Source organism: Chrysemys picta, chromosome 10 (assembly GCF_011386835.1).
Source record: "Chrysemys picta bellii isolate R12L10 chromosome 10, ASM1138683v2, whole genome shotgun sequence".
NCBI lineage: Eukaryota > Metazoa > Chordata > Testudines > Emydidae > Chrysemys > Chrysemys picta.
Window position 1 is genome coordinate 7,834,865 of NC_088800.1, and position 22,954 is coordinate 7,857,818.

Here is a 22,954-nt window from a genome sequence, read left to right on the forward strand (position 1 = left end):
CAATACAGAGAGTGAGCCGGGGAGACCTCGTGCACCCACAAGGGGGAAGAGACCTATAACCCCCCCCCTCCCCCCGCTGGACTTTATCCCCTGAGCCCCGAACCCGCCGAACCTAACTGAATCCCACCACGCGAGGTTTGTCAGCTGTATCCTGATCCCACCCACCGGTTTACCCCCATTGGGGACATTGCAGTCTGTATATATTATGTGTGCTGCCCAACCCCAAAACACTAACATCCCCACTATACTCTGTATGTTACCCCACAATGACCAATAACTGACGCCTCAAATTTTCTGTATTGTTTATTCTTCAAATATTCTCTAATTAGGCAGGCCCTCAGGCAAAGGAAAGCCATACATTTTCTCATGGTCTTTATATCCTTTGGAAGGATCATCCTTGCTCTCCAGCTTGTTTAGCAAATCAAACATCTGAACGCATTTCTCTTCCAACACAAAGCCAAGAGAAATGGTTAATAATAGATTGTGAGTTAACACCTAGGGAGGAGCTCTGTGATTAGGACAAAGCCCGGCCTTAGGAAGCCCCTGAACAGAGTAATTGCAAGCTGCTTTCCCTATGCAGCGATGAATCTGCCTCTGGAAATACGAGTTCTGCTCCCAGGACTGATGACTCACATGGGACCTTGGGCCAAAATTTTCAAGAGTGGATGCTAAGTTGGGTGCTAGAATGTTGGGGTGACTAACCTGAGACAGACCTCATTTCCAGAGGTACTGAGAAAAAGCTAGCAGCCCTTCAGTAACTGAAAAGCCTTGGAATGGGGGAAGGCAGAATTCATTTTTCTCTGGCAGGCTCTCTGCAGAGCCACAGGAACCCATCCCCACCCCCAAGCACCTTCTTAAGCCCTAACCTCCATCAGCAGGTGAAGCAAGGGGAATTCATTACATGACAGCCTTGGTCTGATGTTTACCTGGCAAGGAAATATCCTTCACCGTTAAAGCAAGAGGAGGAGCTATTTAACCGAGTTTTGAAAAGCGGTTTTAGGACGGAGAGCACTGAGTGCTGTGGATGACTTGCAGGCTGGGCAAGGGGGATTCGAAGGGCACTATTCACACAAACAAATCACAATAGAAGTTTACACACCCTCTTACCCTCACTCGATCATTTCCCTGCCATTGCAGGGGCCTCGGGCACATAACAGTCTAGTCTCCTGTGGGCTGTAATACTTGGGTCTCATTTTTTTTGGTTGCGGGGTTTAATGTGCAGGGGTTGGTGGCCTACGATATACAGGTGGTCAGACTGATTTGGTGATCCCTTCTGGTCTCAAACTCTAGGATACATTGCACTGGTATAAATGACTACATAGAGGTGTAAGGGCAACAAAATCCAGCCCCAACAGTTTAAGGCAAGCTTGGTGAAATCCTTACTAAGTCATCACACTTACAATATCGCATTTAATTTTCTACATCAGTGTTTCCCAAACTTGGGACGCTGCTTGTGTAGGGAAAGCCCCTGGGGGGCCCAGTTTGTTTACCTGCCGCGTCCGCAGGTTTGGCCGATCGCGGCTCCCACTGGCCGTGGTTCACTGCTCCAGGCCAATGGGAGCTGCTGGAAGCGGCGTAGGCCGAGGGATGTACTGGCCGCTGCTTCCAGCAGCTCCCATTGGCCTGGAGCAGCGAACCGCAGCCAGTGGGAGCCGCGATCGGCTGGACCTGCGGACGCGGCAGGTAAACAAACCGGCCAGGCCGCCAGGGGCTTCCCCTACACAAGCGGCGTCCCAAGTTTGGGAAACACTGCTCTACATTAAAGAGAGAAAACAAAACAGTTAAAAAAAAAAGACAACCCCAAAACAAAAACAAACTTACAGTTCTCTGCCATTTCCTGACATCTTAAAGCCACCAAAAGGAGCTTGTGCATAAAGGGCATTGTAGCAGTTGATCCTATGGTCAAACATAAATTTTTATCAAATTAAACAGTTGGAAGGTGGGGGAAATAGATTCATCTTTATTAATATTCATGAGTTGCCTGACAAATGTGTCTCTTCCCTTTATTTACTTCACTAGGTGTTTTAGTCACTACATTTTGATCATTTCAGCCACAGGGTTTGATTTTTATCATAGCACAAAACATAGAATATTTGAGAAACCATCATTCTCTACAAAGATTGGTCCTTTTTCCCCCTCATTTTCCAGCCAGGACCAGCTAACACATCTGTAAATATCTTAAGCTGTGTCTATGCTGGTTTCAAAGTCTCATTTAAAAACACACTTTTAAAAAATATAACCTATTTCCTTGTCTAGACACGCCCACCTCAGCTGCAACTGCTTTGCTACTGTCCAAAGTACAAGTGGTAGCTGTAGGAATACAATTGTCTTAGACACATTTGTGTTGGGGTGCGAGTAGAAATTGCTAGTGTAACCCACTGGTGAGCGTATGGTACACTAGCTCCCCCAAGGGCCTACTCCTATAGGACACTAGCTGTGGTGTGATTACGAGATTCAAATCCTGTTCCCTTGACTACAGCACCTGAACAATGTGTGCAGGATTTGGCCAGTTGCAACAGACAGGACTGTAGCATCACATAAAGAAGTGTGGTGGATCCTGTCTTCAGAACCAAAGACAGGATATTCTCTTGAAAATATCCTTAGAGAGGCTGAAAATCTTGGATAAATACAAAGCATTGTTTCTAAATAGAAAAGATTTAAAAAAAAAACAAAAACACCAACATACTATCAGACACCAGAGCGAAACTGCCATTGACTACAGTGGGGCCAGGATTTCAGCCCTGTGCTTTAAACTGTCCTAATATTAAAGAAGGAGCTTTGTACACAAAATACTGACTTGCCTCTTTAAACAGTGACATGGTGCCATCTACTGTCCAGACCAATTTGTTACATAGTCGGAGACCTTATACAATAACTACACAATAAACAGCATCCCAATAGTAGTAGTATTTTTTTTTTTAAATAAAAATTTCTCAGCAGGCATAACCATGTTATTCAATAAGGCAGTATATGCTGTTGGGATTTTCCATATGAGAGATTACATTTAAAATGTGTGGGAACTAAAACAGTTCCGTTTCTCTAAAATACATTTCACTCTCACGATCTCATTTTCGGCAACGGCTATTGCTTCTTAGGACAAAATTTCAAGAGGAAGGGAGTTCAGGGTCAGTGTTAATGGTCACCAGGGCTCAGACATGTAAACTACCTCTGTGTATCGCACCCCATAGGCAGAAACACATTTACCAGACTGTTCCAGACTCCAGCGCAGAAGCTAATGTCAGAGCTCTGTCCAGATTCTTTGTGAATACGGCTGCTGTGAGTCCATATTCAGTGTTATTCGCTCTTTTTATGACCTCTTCTATACTTTTGAACTTCATTATTGACTGCACTGGTCCAAAAATCTGTAAGCAATTAAACAGGCATTACTCTGCAAAGAACAGTGAGTGTTCTGAAAATTAAACTTAGAAATGTTATATGGACATCTTCAGTTTTGGTGTTTTAACGTTTTCAATCTGTACGATGGACCTGCTCTTGCAGAAGAGAATGACAAAACTCCCCACTGATTGCCAATGGAATCTGGTTCAGGCCCAGTGTGAAGTGAGGTGCTACAGTAGTAGACCCATGCAAAGCTCCGAAGATTAAAGATTTTCCTTTGCAATATGGCATCTTGTAATCTACATGAGCAAAAGTTATTTAGTTAAAATGGACAAGAGTTAGTTCTGGATACGTTTAAAATGGTTCATTCTTTCTCCATTCAGAACTCTCTCTATGGGCACAACAGGCACTTGCTGTAGTTGAAATGTACGACATTTACATACATTTTCACCCAGGTTGTCTACACCTTTGCAAAATCAGCTGCATGTATCAACACACACAAGTGGCTGCCCACCACTGCATACGCTAGCTCTGCAGGTGCATAACCTGGCTCATGTATTGATAAGGGCAATCTGCAGCCACAGAATAGTACAAGCCTATTTTTCTGAGCACAAGTGGGCTGAAGTTTCGTACACAGTGCAATACAGAAGCAATGCCAGGACACGTCTATGTGCTGATGAACATATGCTATGCAAGCTGATACTCCACTGATGAAATGGAGACATGCTCCTACACGTAGCTTTCCACAGGGACATCCCCTGCAAGAGCTTAATCAATTGTTTCACAAAAAGGTGGACTGCAAACAAGTTGCTGCAAATTCCTGCCTTTTTAAGATCCGCGTTCTTAATGGACTCTTGCTAGCAGACAGTAACAGGACATGAAACTGGAGAAGCCCCATGAATCATGAGTTTGGGATCTGGAGGTAATTCATTTGAAAGAGGTTTGTCATGGGATTGTCTGTTCAGCTCTTATTCTTCTCTATTTTTAGGACACTCATGCCCAGGCTGACTGAGGTTTTTCCAGGTTCCTCAGAGACTGCATGGCATATCTGACACATCAAGATGAAACTCTCTTTCCCAGGAGTATACAATAAGTGACCCCATAAAAAGGTCTAGGCTAAACTATCAGACACCTTGGCATATAATAGGACCTTGACAGCCACTTTATTCCCATTCTATTCCCCAATGGAAATACATTTGTTAATATTGTTTCAAAGGGAAACCTCAGGGTCTAATCACAGGCCGCTTGTTTCAGCTTGCTTGCTATTAAAATACTGAAAACCAGAGAGTGTCTGACTTACAAGTCTGGTTTTCCCAGTATTTTGACACTAGGATGACTGAGCCAGCACAGACAAGGATATCAGCAAGAGAAGAATAGCGTTTACATCTGCAATTACTGGGCTCACCAAGTTTCTCTTTGTAGGTTATTGGAATATTCTAACTTGTCCATGAGTTCCAACATCAGGGTTTCACTGGGAGGCACAACAACTACTCACGGCTTTATAGCAACAGTGGGGTTAGAACTTAGATCATCATGCCCAAAAGCACAGGGGGCATATCCCTGGAGCCAAAGGGGAACCTCTCCTAACTTTAGGCACATAAACCCTGGCATGCACAGCTGAGCAGTTCTGATTCCATCCAGTAGGGGGCACAAACATGGTGCCCTACCTAGCCAGCTAGGTATAATATGCAACTGTGGATTTAGATGGTCCAAGAATTTTCTGATCCTGGAGAGGGAGCAGGCAGGTGAGGAATTTCTGTAACTAGTAAATATATGCCTGAATTATTGCAATTTACTGAATTTGCAAGTCAGAAAAATACTGTCAATGCCCTTCCATTAAAAATGGTTTCGTTTTCAGTAACGTTTATAGCAACTACATGAAACCCTAATTCGGCACCACATTGAAGCATATGCTTAAATGTAAACAGGTGCTTAAGTGCCATTGACTTTAATGGGGGCGTAAGAAGCTTTCCTGATTAGAGGCGCTTTCCTGAATGGGGGCCTGAACGCTTACAGCTGAAGTTCACACATAGATGTGTTACTGTAGCGTGCTCATGTACTATGCAATCACACTCCGGCTCTAACAACTTTGACAGTATCCCCTCCCCTTTCTCCTCCTATTAAACTTCCACTTCTGGTTATTGGTCAGATTAGTTTTTAAATAAACCTCGGAAATTCCCTTATTACCAATATGTCGGAAAATAATTTCTGCACCATGCAGCTTTTTGGGATGCTCGGTCAACTTAATAAATTCTGCAATTTTCAGTCATTTATTTTGCTTGACATCTACTAAGATCATGGCAGAAAAATTTTCAAATTAGTGGGACTGTCACTGAAAATAACGAAGGAAAAGCACCGTTAAAATATTGTACTGTGGCTGCTACACGTGACCTGAAATCTAAACCGCCGATGGAGTACTGTACCTCTTCTTTGGCAATTCGCATGTTGTCAGTAACCTCTGAAAACACGGTGGGTTTTATGAACAGACCTCTGTCTCCGATGGCTAAACCCCCACACTCCAGCTTGGCACCTTCTTTCTTCCCGCTTTCTATCAGCTCCAAAATTTTATCAAACTGTTTTTGGTCAATCTGTCAGATACAAAAGGCATGTCATGGAACAGCAGCTCTATTATTGTCACTGTAATTCCAAAGACTTGGTTCAATTGCAGCTATGTTATCGGACAACGATTAAACTACTTCAGCACATGGTTAGATTGTACTATTGAGGTTTGCATTTCACTTAGGATTCAGCTACATTACGAAAATGACCATATCTAAGCACAATTAATAGAGCTTGTCTATACCTGGACTTATTCCAGAATACCTATTGCACTTAAAATTCACTCCCTCCCTTAATGTGAATTAACACTCAAACGTAGACAAGCCTTTTGGAGACTAAGGGTATGTCTACACCAGTGGCTCTTGACCGTTCCCCGACTACTGTACCCCTTTCAGGAGTCTGATTTGTCTTGCCTACCCCCAAGTTCCACCTCACTTAAAAACTACTTGGGTGCGTCTACGTGACCTGCAATCACCCCCCTCCATGGTACTAATGCAGACAGACCCATAAACAGTGTCGCAACAATTTCTGGTCCTCGGTCATCCTCTTTCCACACTGGCAGGACCAGACAGTCCTAGAACACAAGTATCAGAGGGGTAGCCGTGTTAGTCTGAATCTGTAAAAAGCAACAGAGGGTCCTGTGGCACCTTTGAGACTAACAGAAGTACTGGGAGCATAAGCTTTCGTGGGTAAGAACCTCACTTCTTCAGATGCAAGACTTCTTCAGATGTATCTTGCATCTGAAGAAGTGAGGTTCTTACCCACGAAAGCTTATGCTCCCAGTACTTCTGTTAGTCTCAAAGGTGCCACAGGACCCTCCTAGAACACAGTTAGCCCCCACCTTGTTAAACCAGTGAAGATCTAAGCATACCACAGCCCTCGGCTGGGCAGTACTACAGCCTATTGCTTTTGAAAATCGTTTTAATAGCAAGTGCACATCAAAATGATCCAGTATTGGACTGTCAATCTTTCCCACTCGCTACAACCTTTCATTGGTAATTTGGGCTCTAGTCAAAGAAGGGTCCTGTTTTGACTTCAGTAGATGCGTGCATCAGGATGCACAAGTCAGGGTTTGCAAGACCCAGCCCAAAGCAGACGCAGTTATATAACCCCCGCTAGATTATCCACAGGCAACAGTTCGCCATAATTAATTCTGACCTCATGCTTCCAATCTGAATTTGCCCAAAAACAAAACATCAGAGCTCTGGGGAATAATGAGATATTTGGGAAGCCAGGTACACAAGGAAGAACACAATATAATGTATGTTGCTGAGTGCATGCAAAATTTGCCTCTGCAACGTAAACACAAAGCAAATACAAAGTATACATGTTGCACTCACATATAAACACATAGGGTAGGTAAAGTAGGGGATGGAAAACAATCTTTCAAGAATGCACAGTACTGCCCGGGGAAACGGCTGCTATCACAGATGATGCAGCGTGCCACTTACAAGAGTTGGCAGGTGGTTTGCATATTGTTTATTTGCCCGGTTGCTACATGTGAATAACTTGAAAGTATCTGAGAGTGCTTTCCATGCTGTCCTGTCTCTGGCCAAGACCAATCTAGGTCAACCAACCACTTTACATCATAACAAGAATATTTATACAACTGTAACTTCTTGTAAAGCAAAAGCCTGTCAGATGAAGAAACACACTGAGGAAAAGCAAAAATAACAACCTGTTTCCAAAAGCGAAATAAAAGCACCAACAGTCCTACCCTTGTTATTTCAACTACAGCTTGCAAGACTCTTAACTCTGACCACTATTTTATCAAGGAGAGGAAGGAGGGTCCAGTGGTTAGGGCAGTAATGTAGACCTGGGAGACTCAGGTTCAGTTTCCTGGTCTTCCACAGACCTCCCCATGTGACTTTGGGCAAGTCACTTAGTCTCTATGCCTCAGTTTTCCCCATCTGTACAATGGCAATATTAATACTGCCCTACCTCCCAGGGGCATTGTGAGGAGAAATAAATTAAAGATTGTGAAATATTCTGATATATTATGTTTCTGATCAAACAAAAGCTATTTAATAGAGGGTAAAACCAAAATTAAAACCTGTAAATAATAAAGAGTAAATAATAATGATCTGGTGAGACAAATCCTGCTATTGGTCCATCTAAATCAGAAAACAGTGGTCAATAGCTGATTCAGAGGAAAGCAATTTTTATATATACATATATATACACACATACACACACATTGTATACCCCTCCCCCAATGACCATGGTAGAAGAACCTGGGGGGGGGGGGGGGGGACAAAAACAAACAAACAAAAAAACCACACACACACACACACACACACACCCCTCCTCATAGCACACCTGATCAGTTGGGCAAAGGTCTACATGGAGAAGCTTTGCCTTCCTGGCGCCTGCAGTATTTCAATATTTTTTTTTATTAGCAGATGTTTCTGACCCGATGTGTGAGATTTGATTACTCTTATCTGGTCTTGCTCAACTACACATGTTATTGAAATTATCCAGCACCAATGTCGGACTCAGCGGCTTCTGCCCAGTGAATTCCTTAGGGTGACTCTAGGTTGCATAAAGTAATATTCCCTTTCATGTGTTTTATGGGTGTTGTCTTGCTCATTTATTACAAGGAAAGGTATTCAACCCACAAACGCACACCACAGACTAACTGGAGTTGAAGATGCCACTCAGAATTTTGTAGGGCCCCCTGAAGGTCCCTCCAACATTTTCTTCCCAAGCAAAACATATTTCTTATTTGTGGTTTCATTTTAAATTGCTACCCGTAGGGCTTGTCTACATGGCAAGTTAATGCATAGCAAGCCAGAGTGTGAATCTACAGCACGCTAGCTTGCTGCACACTAGCTGGTTGGGAGGACCCAGCTGCCACAGACTAAAAATTTTCCATAGTGTACTTGGACACACTTCCATTTCCAAGTGCACTACGGAACTTTTTTTAGTGTGCTGTAGCAGGGTCAACACAGCCACTTAGCACGTGGCAAGCTAATATTAGCACTGTAGTTTCATGCCCTGGCTTGCCACGTGCTAACTCACCATGTGACAACCCCACGGTATCTGTCGAGAAGCACCTGCAGCTGAACTGGGACCAGAAAGTCTGTCCACTAAAATCAACTTTAGCCTGAAGACAGGCAGTGTCCTGTTCTGTCCACCAGAGACCCACAATCCCAAAGTTTGTCCCAGAGCTGGGTCTCCTGACAAACTAAGATGGTTACGAAATATCGGATGAGCCACAACTGCTTTTCATGTAATAACTTCATTCCCTATGTAAATAGAGTCTGGATGAGCTCTCCCCTGACATCTAGTGGGGAGCTGTGGAAAAAAGACTTCAGAAGCGGATCTCGTTTGCATGGACACACCCACCCTGCATAGGTGCTCAGCATGATGGGACTGCTTGCCCAAATGATCACTTGTGGCTGGTGTGGGATCCCCAGTCTTCTTGTTATTGGGGCAGGAGTAATAAAGGGTTGCTATCCTTGTGTGAACCAAGGGCAGCAGAACTCTACCTGGCATACGCCAATGGGGGGACTCACCCTCCACTGAACAGCACTCACTAGGCAGGAGACATGGGTTCGAAAGCCCAAGATGGGGGGGAACAGGTACTTGTACCTGGTAGTGTGGGCCCTGTTTAAGGTTCTAGACACCATGTAGCCCTTCTTCTCTCCATGGGATAATAAAAGAGTGAAGTAAGACTCAATTGAGAGTCTGGTTACGTGCTGCAGAGCTGAAATCACCAAGACCTAGGTTTAAGTATTAGGCCTACTTTGGGACAGTGTCTCTATTGCAAGAGATTGCCAAGTGTGTACCAGTGGGGCTCCCTCATTAACAGCTGAAATCACGGAAAGCTGTGTTAAGGGGGGGGGCTGAAGACATCTTGGTGAGCGGGCAGCTTCCTGAGAGGGGTGGCAAGCAGCTAGCAGGGCGGCTGGTGAAGAGACGTGGCAAGAGGCCTACAGAGAAGCTGGTGGAGAGGGCCAGTGCAGAGCCCCACAGAGGCATGGCAATTGGCCTTTGGGGTAACGAGTGAGTGCCCGAGCAGTGCAGCATGTAAGGTGCCTCCTTACCTGCCCTGCCTTCCACACAGGGTGGGAAATGAACTCTGGGGCTGCACTGGCCCAGGACAGCAAGGGTGAGTGGGGTACAGAGAAGGGACAGGCACGTTAAAGGGACTTTTGGGTTGCTGGACTTAAGACCCTGAGGGGAAAAGGACACTGTCCAACTTACTTGGGGGTGGGTCTTTTGCTCATGGTTTGTGTTATGAGCCCTAGTTGTGGTGTTTTCCCAAATTAACGTGGAGTTACTTCCCTCCTTTTATTAAAAGTTTTTGCTACACTCAGACTCTGTGCTTGCAAGAGGGGAAGTACTGCCTCTTAGAGGCGCCCAGGGGGTGGTGTGTAATTGTCCCAGGTCACTGGGTGGGGGCTCGAGCCACTTTTGTGTTTCATTGTTGAAAAGGAACCCCTAGATACTGAACCTGGCCCTTGTCGCTGCTGGCTTCACCTGGCAGAAGGGTTACATGCATGTTCCCCTGAGGCACTACAAAGGGGAAGCTAATGCAGTAACTCGGCCGCTCGTATACACATACATGTCCTTCCCATGGATCAGAGAGACAGAAATGGATGTAAAGCCAGGGGATCCACGGGAAAGCAGCCTCCCAGCCCCTGGGCATCTGCAGGGAGAGTGGCTTTCGACACACAGTAGTATTGTGGCCAGCTCCCATTGGCTGTTGGTCACCAACTGCACGATATGACCCAGCCCAGAGGAGTAATGCAGTGTGAGTGGCTGGTGCTATTGCCACACGTTTTAACTTTCGATGCAAAGGGAATAAGACCCTTTGTGCAGATGTTTGCTGAGCCCCAAACTCCTTTTCTATGTGGCCTGTCAGTCACGTGGATATTCTGCAGCAGGGAAAATAGCATGCATGGGGCGAGAGGAGGAGAAATATTCTGTGTAGCTTCCTTGCCCTGACATTGTGCTCCTTCTCCTTATTGTTTGGATGCCTATTTGACTCCCCTCGGGGTGGACCATGTCCATCACAACAGCTGAGGCTTTTAAGTATTGCAAGTTATTAACAAACATAAATCTAATACGTGCTCTCTCTGTATTTATCTTCCCCACCCAGGAAAACGCAATGGAGAGAACAATGGAATCTACCTGCTTCAGCTCTGACCGTGGAGACAGGCCTAAGGCGCCATTCACCCAAAGTCTCCCAACTGTGCTTTTTAAATGTGTCTCGAACCTGGGCCAGGTTTCCAGCTGCTGTCATTCTGCATGGACTTCAGTGGAGTTTTACACCAGCTGAGGAGCTGCTCCTATATTCTCACAGCAGCACCAAAAAAAACCCCTCTTGATTTAGGACATCAGGGATTTTTTCTGGAAAAATAGTTTGCTGAATTTTTAAAAAAAAATACCCCAGACCCGATTTTAAATCTCATTCAGCCTGGTGTACATCAGGAATCTCTTTACTGACTACAAAAGGAGTAACTGCTGAGTTACATGGGTGTAAGCAAGAGGCGAATCGGATTCAGACACGCTGGGCCAGATGGTGTAAGCATAGTTTCAGTCGTGTTGCAGTGGTTTACAGCAGCTGAGGCTCGAGCCCTGTATCTTTGGAAACTACTTTTGGAGGATTTACTGGGTTTTGATATTTTAAATGGTTTTGAAGGTTCCCCCCTTCAGATTTGAACCATTTTAGTTCCAAAATGCACATTTCCCCAGTGCCAGCCTGGAACACACCCTGTCCAAAAGCCAGACTCCAGAGAAGCAGCTGTTCTGATTATGTGCAGACAGAGGAAATGGTTTGTGTTGCACTAGGAACCACATGAAAGCTCTGAAAACAGCTTCCCCCACTCCATTCCCTATCTTGGGTCTCCTCTTGTTTAGATGGTTGGCACGCAGACATGCAGGAGAGAGGGAAAGGTCATATGCAGCTGGTCAGATAGAACAGGAGAAATAAGACATGTGGTCCTGTTGTATGTGAGCCAGTGAGCACCCCCAACTTCAGTACTAGCCACTTTATCATCTGTATTACCATAGCACCTACTTATGGACCAGGACCCTGTGGTGCTAGGTGCTGTACAAACAGAATAAAAAGACAGCCCCAGCCCTTAGGAGCTTTCAGTCCAAGGTACCCTCACTCTCACTGAATAGCAACTAAGGCCTGGTCTACACTAGGAAATAACGTCGCTATAACTACATCACTCAGGGCAGGGGCATGAAAAATCCACCCCCCGAGCAACGCTGTTAAACTGACCTAGTGTAGACAGCACAAGGTTGACAGGAGAACTCTCCAGTCAACCTAGCTACCGACTCTCGGAGAGGTGGATTACCTAGGCCAATGGGAAAACCCCTCACGTCAGCCTAGGTAGCTTCTTTGCTGACGCTGAGCTGCTGCAGTGTTTTAAGTGTAGACCAGCCCTTACTCTGCAAGCAATTCTACTGGCTTCAAATGGGACTGTTTGCAAAGGAAGGTGTTGCTTAATGCAAGGCCATGTCTACACTACGGCACTGTAGCCGTGCCACTGTAGTGTAGATGCTTCCTACAGGGCCAGAAGGTTTTTTCCCCCCTCCCAGTTGCGGTAGGTAGTCTCTCCCCCCAGGTGGCAGTAGCTAGGTTGACAGAAACATTCTTCCATTGACCTAACTGCATCTACACCAGGGGCGTAGGTCAGCGCTCAGGCACACAAATTTTTCACGCCACTGAGCAATGTAGCTATGTTGATCTTAATTTTAGCTGTAGACCAGGCCTAGGCAAAGGTATCAGAATCTGGTCTTATCGCACTAGCCATTAGGTAAGATTCTTTAATGACCGCATACCTGTTATCAAGGGCCCCATTCGGTCATCCTTATTCACCTTGAGTTGTAATTTACTCACACAAGCAGTCCAGGGATTTCAAAGCCATGACTTGCACAAGTCAGTCATTATGCACAGTCAGAATGGCTGGCAGAGCTGGGCCCTCATTGGTTTCAGAGCTCCAACTGTAAGTAGAACCTGCCTATTTTATACAGGGCTATCACGGCGACGGCCTAAGCCTTTCCACTCGGTGTTGGGAAAGGTCAGAACCAATCGAAAATTATGGATTCCAGAGTTCGAACAAGCCGTGAAACTTTTTGGAGTGGCATTTTCCCATTTACCTTTGGCAGAGCACAAGTTCTGGGGTGCTACTGGTTTGTTATGTTTTATTAATAACTGGCTGCCCTAGGAGAAGAGGAAACATTGCCCTCAATCGTGGATCTTTATGGCTTCCTTAGAAGGGATAAGAAGAGGCGTAAAAGCTCGAAATGTTGGGAAGGCTGATATTCAGGTCAGCTTGGCATCATCCTGCCTTCTACAGACTCTGCTTAAACCCCCCTGTCCATTGGGGGTTTTGTTCTCCACTTCTACAGATAACCCATCCTGTTATGAGGTAGCATCAGTATTTCATAGCTGAATTATAACACATCTGCAGCTACCATGCTCTGCCTGCACAAAATACTCCCTGTGCTGTAATATGTTTTGTATTACTATGAAAAGGGAAGCCCACTTGTGTAAATTTCTTTAGCATCAAGCTTTCAGTTCATTTATAGAAAGAGCCGACATGTCAACCATCATGATTAATTGATGTTTAGAAGGGAGAGAAGAAACAATAAAATGACATCGCCGGATCAGGACTTCAGCTCACACACGAGCAACACTCGCACCCGGAGAACAGAAAACTATTCTCAAGCACATCATTACCTGTGGCCCTTGTTCAGTTTTGGCATCGAATGGGTCTCCAATGAGTCGTTTCTTGGCGTACTCAACGCTGCGCTTGACAAATTCCGGGTAGATCTGCTCCTCCACAAATACTCGAGAGGCAGCAGTGCAGCACTGGCCTTGATTAAAGAAAACTCCTTGATGGGCACATTCGACCGCCAAGTCCACTGGAATGGAAAGGTCACCAGAGAGAGAGTGAGGCATTCTACTGACTTAAACCAGAAATTAACAAGACTTGTTGAAACTCCCTCATTACCAGTTCCCCCTCTCAATGCTTCCTCAAAAAAAAACTCACTTCAAGGAGGCTTATAAAACTACCGAGAAAGAAATCTCCCTGTAAGCCTCAAGACATGACCAAATCTTCTGACTGTCTGCACCACCATCCTCCCTCCCGGTACAGTCTCCGGTCACACATCTCCGCTAAGGGCCCAGTTCTGTCACCTTGACTCACACGGAGGAGTAGCTTATTCCCCACAAGTAGTCCCATTAAGGATGGCAGAATTTAGTCCTTATCCCCTGTGACGGGAAGTATTGTGGGAAGGATGCTGCCTTGACATAAAGCAGGAGTGCTGGCTGAGAAAATTGTGTGGCCAGCCAAGCAGGGGTACACTGATACAATACACCATCTCTGCAGCCTCAGCCAGCAGAGCTCTTCCCAGTGGGTCGCCCCCAAGGAGGGCAGCATTCGGAACAGTCCATTCCTGTTCCCATGAACCCTCCCTTTGTAGCCAGGCACCTGGCTGGTGCAGGGAGTGACATAGCACACCCTCTAGCAAAGGAGTCTTGGCCAGGCTTTGTAACAAGTTGGACCACACTGCGCCCTCTGCTGGAGCCCTGTGAGGTTACATGGGAGTCACTAGCGGTGCTGTGCTGGCCACTGAGGCTAGAAAAGTATTGAATTGCAACGTGACAAATACTTACAGTCAGCATCCGCACACACAATGCAGGGGTTCTTCCCGCCGAGCTCCAGTGTCACCCGTTTGAGATTACTTTTAGAGGCTGCTTCCTTGATCAGTTTCCCAACCTATGGCATTGGGATTCACAGGGCACAGGTTTATTCCTCAAAAAAAAATTACTTCATTCAAAGGGTCGTGAGGTTAACAAGAGCAGGACAGGCTGTGAAACTGCTGGAATTATAAAATAATTCTTCCAGGTTTCCAATCTCTGAATTTTCTAGTTTTCGTCACCTGCTTCAACAAGGTACTGAGCCATCCAAGGTGGGTCTTGCGATTTTAAAATCACAAATATTTGTCTTAGATATAACCGACATGTAGGGGCCTGATATTATATAGTTCTTGCCTACGAACGCGGTCCCCCAGAAGTCATTTTTGGACAGAGTCGGGGCTGCAGGATCAGGCCCCTAATTGGACAATGCAGGAGGTATTGCTAATGGACTACTGTTCTTATAAAAAGTACAATCTATCAGGTGACACCCTGTCATTTATTATGACGGTACCGGTCATGGCTCCACACTTAATGAGGTGAGTTTTGCACTTAAAGAAGGGATTCGATCTCTGCTATCAGTGTGTATATATATACACACACACACACTATTATATAAAAAAATAATATACACATACATACCACCACATGACCAGTTTTACTTTTTGGCTACAGAATGAATTGCCCTAGGAATTCACAATAGTCATATAATTAGGGCTGGTGGTAAAAAATTGTTTCATTTGAATTTTCCCCTAGTATTTTCTGACAAAATGATTTGAAATCAACCACTGTGATCATCTCAACTCTCAAGGTTCCTTTCAGTCCTAGAATCTAGCCTGTCTTCCTGCATAACACAGATCACAGAACTTCCCCCAAACAATTCATGTTTGAACTACAGCTTATCTTTTAGAAAAACATCCAATCTTGATTGAAGAATTTCCAGTGATGGAGAATTCATAGGTTGTTCCAATGGTGAACTACCCTGGCCGTTAAAAATTTAGGCCCTATTTGCTGTCTGAATCGGTCTAGGCTCAAATTCCAGCCACTGGCTTTTGTTTTATCTTGCCTGCTCGACTGAAGAGTCCATTATCAAAGGTTTGTTCCCCAAACACGCATTTATAAACTGACCAAGTCACTCCTTAGCCCTCTCTTTGTTCCGCTAAAGAGATTGTGCTCCTTGAATCTATGGTATGTGAAGGGCATGTCCTCTCAACCTTGTACTCCGTTTTGTGCCTGGGAGAAACACTCAGATCTTGTTGAATCAGAACAGTAAAAAGAACAAAGCAACAGAGGGTCATACCTCTCAATCAGCTGAAGAGTTCATTGCTACACTCAAGTTTCATCTGCTACCTTTATAACCAGAGCAAGATTCCCAAACCAGAAGTGGACCTGGTCCTTCCAATTAGCAGTGCAGAGTCCTCCCATTAGCTTACCTGGCTAGCCCTCAAGATAATAGAAACAAAGCTGTTTTCTGCTGAAAATTAAGATAACTTGCTATATAGCTAACAGGGTAAGAGAGACATTAGTATATGGTAGCTGCTTGATTAGGAATAAATTAAACCCGCTGAAAAGTAGGAAGCTAGAAGGAGACACTGTCAGGTAATTGAAGATTAAAATTGTTATGTCTTTATGTTAACCTAAAACATATTTTTTTTAAAATGTTTTCATTCTCCCCTGCCCCATGTTCATTTTGATTTAAACGTTCGCCTGCAATATTTGCACCCAAATATTAAAGCACGATGCTAATGCACAAGAACCAGGAAGTGAAACTGGTTAGAAATAGTTACCTACCTAATCTACTCAATATCGCCTTCATTACTGTATCAGAGCACTTCAATTTTTAAATGCCCACCCACAACTCAAAGATAAAATACCACACGTAAAATCCTGACTCCAATGAAGTCAGGATTTGACTCCATCCTGACTTGGATGGAGCCAGGATTTCAGCCCGAACTTTAAGAAAGAGGATATCCAGTGGATTTTCTTGTGATGACAGATTGTTCATTTTTTATAAAAAGTGGATCCATAAGAGGCCAGACTATTTGTTACAAAACCAAGAAAGTTCATAGGATTTTAGAACAGGGAGTGCCTGATTTTGATGATAGAAATAGATTATTCTTAGCCTACAAAAGGTAATTATGTATTATACAGAGTATCAAATAAAGGGCAATACCCGACAGGAGCACGCTGCTGATGCTCCATGCAGTGTCCCCTGTGGGAGAACCAATGGGAATGCACATATGTATGATAAGCCACTAGATGGTGCTGTTAAACACAAAACATTTGGCCTTCAGCAGGTCTTTGAACCTTTAAAATGAGACACCTCTGGTGTTGGAGAAGGCAGCTCAGTGTAATTTATCATAATTATGCAAATTATAAAAAGCAGGCAGTGAATGTCAAAATGGAGGAGTTGGAAGACTGCTCAAGTAGGATGTGAGTACTCAAAGGAAAATGAACAAACAAAGTCCAACACATGGCCTGGTTGAATAGCCAACACACGTAGATCCTTGGCATAAGCACCTTCCTTTATTGGATGCTGCCCTTTGTCATGTAGCAGATGAGGATACACACATGCTGCATACACATTGCTATAGATTTTCTTGCAATATTGCTACAGGGGCAAAGGAGCTAAGCAACTAGTGAAAAAACTGTTCAAACTTGTAAACAAATTTTGATTCCGCAGCATTCTCCGCCCTTGTGTGTTCTCTTTTGGCCTGCCATTAGAGCACTCAGGTTTTGGTAGCTAATATCCAGCTCAAAGCCTCACTGAAAGTGAAATTCAGTAGATAAGTTGGTTGTCAATTATTTGCTCAGGACTAACAGACAACAAAAAGAGCAAGACAGACCAGCACAACACTGACCAGGCATACGCCTCTCCCTTCCCCCACACTGCTAACCCCAAGCGAGCACTTGGAGAGGTCATTTTCCCTGATCAAAGCAGGCGTACATCTCTATCATGCATGTACAGCCAAAAAGGATTCTTATTGTTGTGATATTTTAATTGTATGTATCTACATTTAAAGGGAGCAGAAAACATTGGGTTGAAGGTGTTTGTACTATACCATTTTTACTATCAGAGGGTCAACTTTTAGTCCCTTTCATGACAAATTTTGTCATTGACTTGGACTCCAATGGGATCAGGATTTGACCCAGAATGGATATCGCACTGGGTGATATTTTTTTAAGATGCAATAACTAGTGTGTGATTAAAACAGCAGAATTGTTTAATATGAATATAACATTGTTTTATAGTTCAGCATTGGCCAACAAGCCTGCATATGTCCAACTGGCGAAGGCCAAGTTACTCCAGATAATGTGATTTTTAAATCATTATGATGCGAATGACCGCTCCAGCAGATCACCTTGTTTATAGAATAGGCACCATTCGTGATGGACCTTCAGAATTTTGGCAAGAATAAGGTTAAAAAAAAAGTTAGAGATTTTCAAAAGCATTAAATGTTGGCCTAACTGCTTCGACAGAAGTCAGTGGTCATTGACTACAGTGGGAGCAGCGTTAGACCACGGCCCAAAACCTCTGAAAAATTCCACCAAGCAGATTTCTTTTTTCCAAGCACTGAGTATCACTGAAATTACAATGGTCCGAGCTTCCCCGGATGGCACTTCTACCAGAGAAATACTCCTCCTTGCGAAGAGCAGTGTCCAGTAATTCAGTAAGGCTAAAGGCAAGTTTAAGCAGAAAGTGATCACCTACCTCTGTTGATCCAGTGAAAGCTATTTTGTCAATGTTCTGATGGGCAGAAATGGCTGCCCCAGCTGTGGGGCCATACCCTGGCACTATGTTTACCACACCGGGAGGAAAGCCCACCTGAAAATGAAGTTAGAGATTAGACTATAGAAATAGGGCAATAAGAACCATTCAGATTTCCTCCCGGAACTCCAATTTTCTTGGCCTAAAAACCAGGATATACATGTGAACTATGCTCCTGTATGGAGGATTTACCATCACCCAATGGAAATAATTTCTATAGTGTTTTCTATCTGAGCATCTCAAAGAACTTTCTAAATATTAATCAGCTGAGCCTCTCAATGCCCCAGCAAGTTAACCAACCCTCCTCCCCCAATCCCACAAACGCTTTACGTACGTGCACGACTTCTCACATAAGGGGTCACATTGAAACCAGAATCAGGGCCCAAATGTTCATCAAACCCCAAAGTATGCTTAGTACTTTAAGAACGAGGCATGCAGCACACAAAGGTTTGAAATCAAAGGCAAACGGACAATTTGCCAGATTTAGAATGGTTTTCATGACCTTTTCCAGCACTCACTTTTCAGAGGGGTAGCCGTGTTAGTCTGTATCCGCAAAAACAACGAGGAGTCCTTGTGGCACCTTAGAGACCAACAAATTTATTTGGGCATAAGCTTTCGTGGGCTATGAAAGCTTATGCCCAAATAAATTCGTTAGTCTCTAAGATGCTACAAGGACTCCTCCTTTTTCCAGCACTGTAGCTGCTTGCTACTTACTGGATTGGACATGTTGAAAAGAGCCACTCTTAAGTGCCTGGAATCACCAGGAGAGAATTATTGGAGGATTTGCATTTCACAGCTCTGCTGTTATAACAAAAAAGTCTTCTGGCCAAATTTAGCCTTCAGCCACAGCTATACAACCCTAGTCAATGGATGACTAAAGGCAAAATTTGGCCCTTTAAAGTTTGTTTTGAGCAGAAAGATCCCGAGGTTGCCTCTTGTGGTTCTTCAGAGGCCAGGAGGATTAAGATGCCAGTAAGACACCACTAGAGGATGTGTTTTTTCCCCCACTAGCTCCAAGAGAGCAGATGGTAAAAGACTTGCACCAGTTTTCACCACATTTATAATGTATTAACCTATGACAGCCATTTCGTGTGTTCTGGCACAAGGACAATAGGCAAAACTCTGGTAAAATTCTAGTGAAATGCAAGCCAAAGTCTTGGCCCAGCTGATCTGTTTATTGCTCCCTGAAACGTGGGCTGCTGCAAAGAGGTGTATTTCTAGGCTGGCCAGTCTCCATTTCTGACTGGGAAGTGCAGGCACACAACCTGCTTTCCTAGTATCCCATGAGTCGATTGTTATTCAGCTCCCTTCATTTCTTGTGGATTAGTACACACGTTCATGAGGCTAATAATTTGTGTAACTTACATGAGATTCTTTTTAAATGCATCTGATACAGATTTAAAAAAAGGGAACAAGGTTTGGTTATAAATTGCCTTGGAAAATTCTACTTTCTTCTGGGTAAGGTTTTAGGGTTTTGATGGTTGTCTAGCTTGCCTGTTCCAGCTTGGGGGAGGGGAAGAGGGAGACAAAGGATGTTCAACACTTTGCTGCTCACTGTGCCGGGAACATTGGTTTAAACTCCTGGGTATTTGCTAAACCACTAAAAAAAAAAAAAGCACCGAGCAAGAGATGCGTGTGGCCATATAAGCATTGTCTTTGGGACTGCCTATGGCAACAATTCAGCAAAGCACATAAGAACACGTATAACTTTAGATCTGTGTTTAAGTGACATTGACTTTAATAGGACAACTGACTTGTTTAGGCTAGGCTGTGCAAAATTGAGGCCCATGTGAGTAAAGGCTGCAGGACTGGGCCATCAGGAGGGAGGGATGGATGGATGACGGAAGGATGAGTTGGTGGCTTCCATGGAGGGGGAAGCACATTCATCCTTGGCTTAACTGCATTGACGTCAGTGGGTTTGCACCAGGGGTGAAGTCAACTCCCTGGTTTACGAAGATTTAGCCCATACATCTGAAATGTATTTTCCTGGGAGGGTTTTGGGTCCTGATCTTTCAACCAAGAACTGTGGGGGCACATGGCTGCACCTACATTATTTTCCATGCAGGATTAAGGCCCTGGGTCATAACCCCTATGCTCGGTATGGGGACTAGATCTTCGTTCTCTGTTAAGCACCAGGCACACTTTCATAAGTCAATCGTAATAAAACGGTCACAGTGATGTAATGCAATTTCTGTGCATGAAGCAGCTGCAGGATCTGGTCCCATATTCTAAGGGCCAAATTCTGCCACCTATACTTGTGCCGAGCACTATCATACTTTGTGATCAGTCCCATAAATTGTAGGACAATTCCACTAACATGAATAAGGGGGGGGCAGAATTTAGCTCCAAATAGTCTCACTAAACGTATAGAAAAGAGAAAAAACACGTGACATACCGGATGATTTAGGCATTGTCTCAGCAAGATACTTAAACATGTGCCCAACTTTAAGCATGTGACTAGCCTGATCCCATTGAAGTAACTGGGATTACTTGCATGCTTAACACTGGACACTTGCATAAGTACCTTGGTGGATTAGGGCATTCATACACAGAGATCAAGAGATAAAGGTTTGAAAGAAAAAGAGGAGGTTGTTTCTAAGTCTGGCATTGAACGGAGCTGGCAGCAACATCTTTGGGAGCTGACAATGGCTACGGCTGCCTTTTCAACTGGACCCGCTGCCTATGAGAAACAATAACTTGGAAAAACTCCTTGAATGTGCTGTTAAGATTTCTTACCTCCTTGACTAAGGAACCAATGTAGAGGGAAGTGAGGGGTGTCTGCTCAGCTGGTTTAATAACCAGTGTGTTCCCGCAGCACAGTGCTGGTGCCATCTTCCAAACAAGCATGAGCAATGGAAAGTTCCACTGAAAGAGAGTATAAAGTTGATCAAATTAGTGCCAGTCAGCTCCCTATTGAGCTCTGTGCAGTATTCCCCTTTGCTTTCGTAGAAAATAAAAGGTCTAGGAAGAGATCCACCATTACAAAGGACTCATGACCGTGTATAGCGCCTGGGTGGGTTACACAGGTATCGCCTTTGAAAAAAAGTTTAGAGTACAAATTGCACCAGTCATGAACGACAGGTTCCCTTACTCAGACAGCTATGGAAGAAGTTTTACTGAGCTGGAGATCAGTGAAGCACACAGAGACTTTATGAGCTGTAGTTAGGACAGACAAATAGAATTGAAATATTAAAATCAATATACATACGTACAAGTACCATAGTTTCCTGCATTGTACATACTTGCAGCCTTACATTGTGCATAGTCACAGCCTATGGAGGCCATTAGAAGTGAAGCTGGAAAGAAACGTAACTGGAGAAACTCATAAGTGGAGATGTCATTCTGGGCTGCCACCTACTTTGTCGCTCCAATGTCCCAACTAAAAGTTGGATTTACACCTCATTTTATACCTCAGACCTCCTTGCCCTGCACACCCACACACCAGAGGACCATAATTGACTGAATAGCGGCCCCATGTCCATGGATGGCTGTCCAGGAAACCACAATTGGAGTTCCGATTTGCTGACATGCAGCAATACATTTCCCAATCTTCCCAGTACGTTAATGAGGTTAACCTCATGGCTACACATTAAAAATCTCCAAATAATTCCATTGGGTTTGTTCTTCTGTGGTTAGTTTGTTTATTACAAAGCACTTATTACTTAAATTTTATAACCCTAGATTAAGCACTTATTCTTGTGCTAATTTATCGCTTACTCTTAGGCCTCAACTAAAACATTGTGTCCAGTTCTGGGCCCCACATTTCAGGAAAGATGTGGACAAATTGAAGAAAGTCCAGAGAAGAGCAACAAAAATGATTGAAGGTCTAGAAAACATGACCTATGAGGGAAGATTGAAAAAACTGGGTTTGTTTAGAGAAGACCAAGAGGGGACATGATAACCGTTTTCAAATACATAAAAAATTGTTACAAGGAAGAGGGAGAAAATTGTTCCTCTTAACCTCTGAGGATAGGACAAGAAGCAACGGGCTTAAATTGCAGCAAGGGCAGTTTAGGTTGGACATTAGGAAAAACTTCCTAAGTGTCAGGGTGGTTAAGCACTAGAATAAATTGCTCAGGGAGGTTGTGGAATCTCCATCATTGGAGATTTTTAAGAGCAGGTTGGACAAACACCTGTCAGGGATGGTCTAGATAATACTTAGTCCTGCCGTGAGTGGAGGGGGCTGGACTAGACTTCGAGATCCCTTCCAGTCCTATGATTCTATAACTGTTAGGCCTCTGCTAACTACCTGCTACTTAAGATAACAATACTTAAAATTAACAACTTACTGAGCCTCAACTTATTGCAAAGCCTATCTCAAATATTAATATTTTATGTTTCTCTATTAGCATTACAGCCCTAATAGCTTTCATTTTACTATCTTAAAGCATTTTAGTAAATCTTAGCATATATAATTTGATCTTGCACTCTAAGATCAGATCAATGGTTACAGGTCAACAGAAACACTTCTTCCAAGAGATTATGGACTTTCCTTGGAATCAAAATATCATTGGCAGCTGTTAATTAAATTCTACTCTGAGCTGCAAAGTGTTGTCCATAACACAACTCCATTCTTCCCAAGAACCTCAGATCTTACTTTGCAGAGATTTTCAGCTGTTAGCTGAGCT

General features: G+C 44.0%; 1 protein-coding gene across 1 annotated transcript in view; it reads right to left on the minus strand.

The window, feature by feature from the left end:
- The window catches only part of ALDH1A3 (aldehyde dehydrogenase 1 family member A3), a 48,799-nt gene that overhangs the window by 4,303 nt on the left and 21,542 nt on the right, over positions 1-22,954 (minus strand). The window contains 7 exon segments of the mRNA XM_005294826.3: positions 1,822-1,896; positions 3,205-3,362; positions 5,760-5,924; positions 13,598-13,782; positions 14,537-14,639; positions 18,270-18,383; positions 21,063-21,191. Of these exon segments, the coding sequence (XP_005294883.1) occupies positions 1,822-1,896; positions 3,205-3,362; positions 5,760-5,924; positions 13,598-13,782; positions 14,537-14,639; positions 18,270-18,383; positions 21,063-21,191 (929 nt within the window).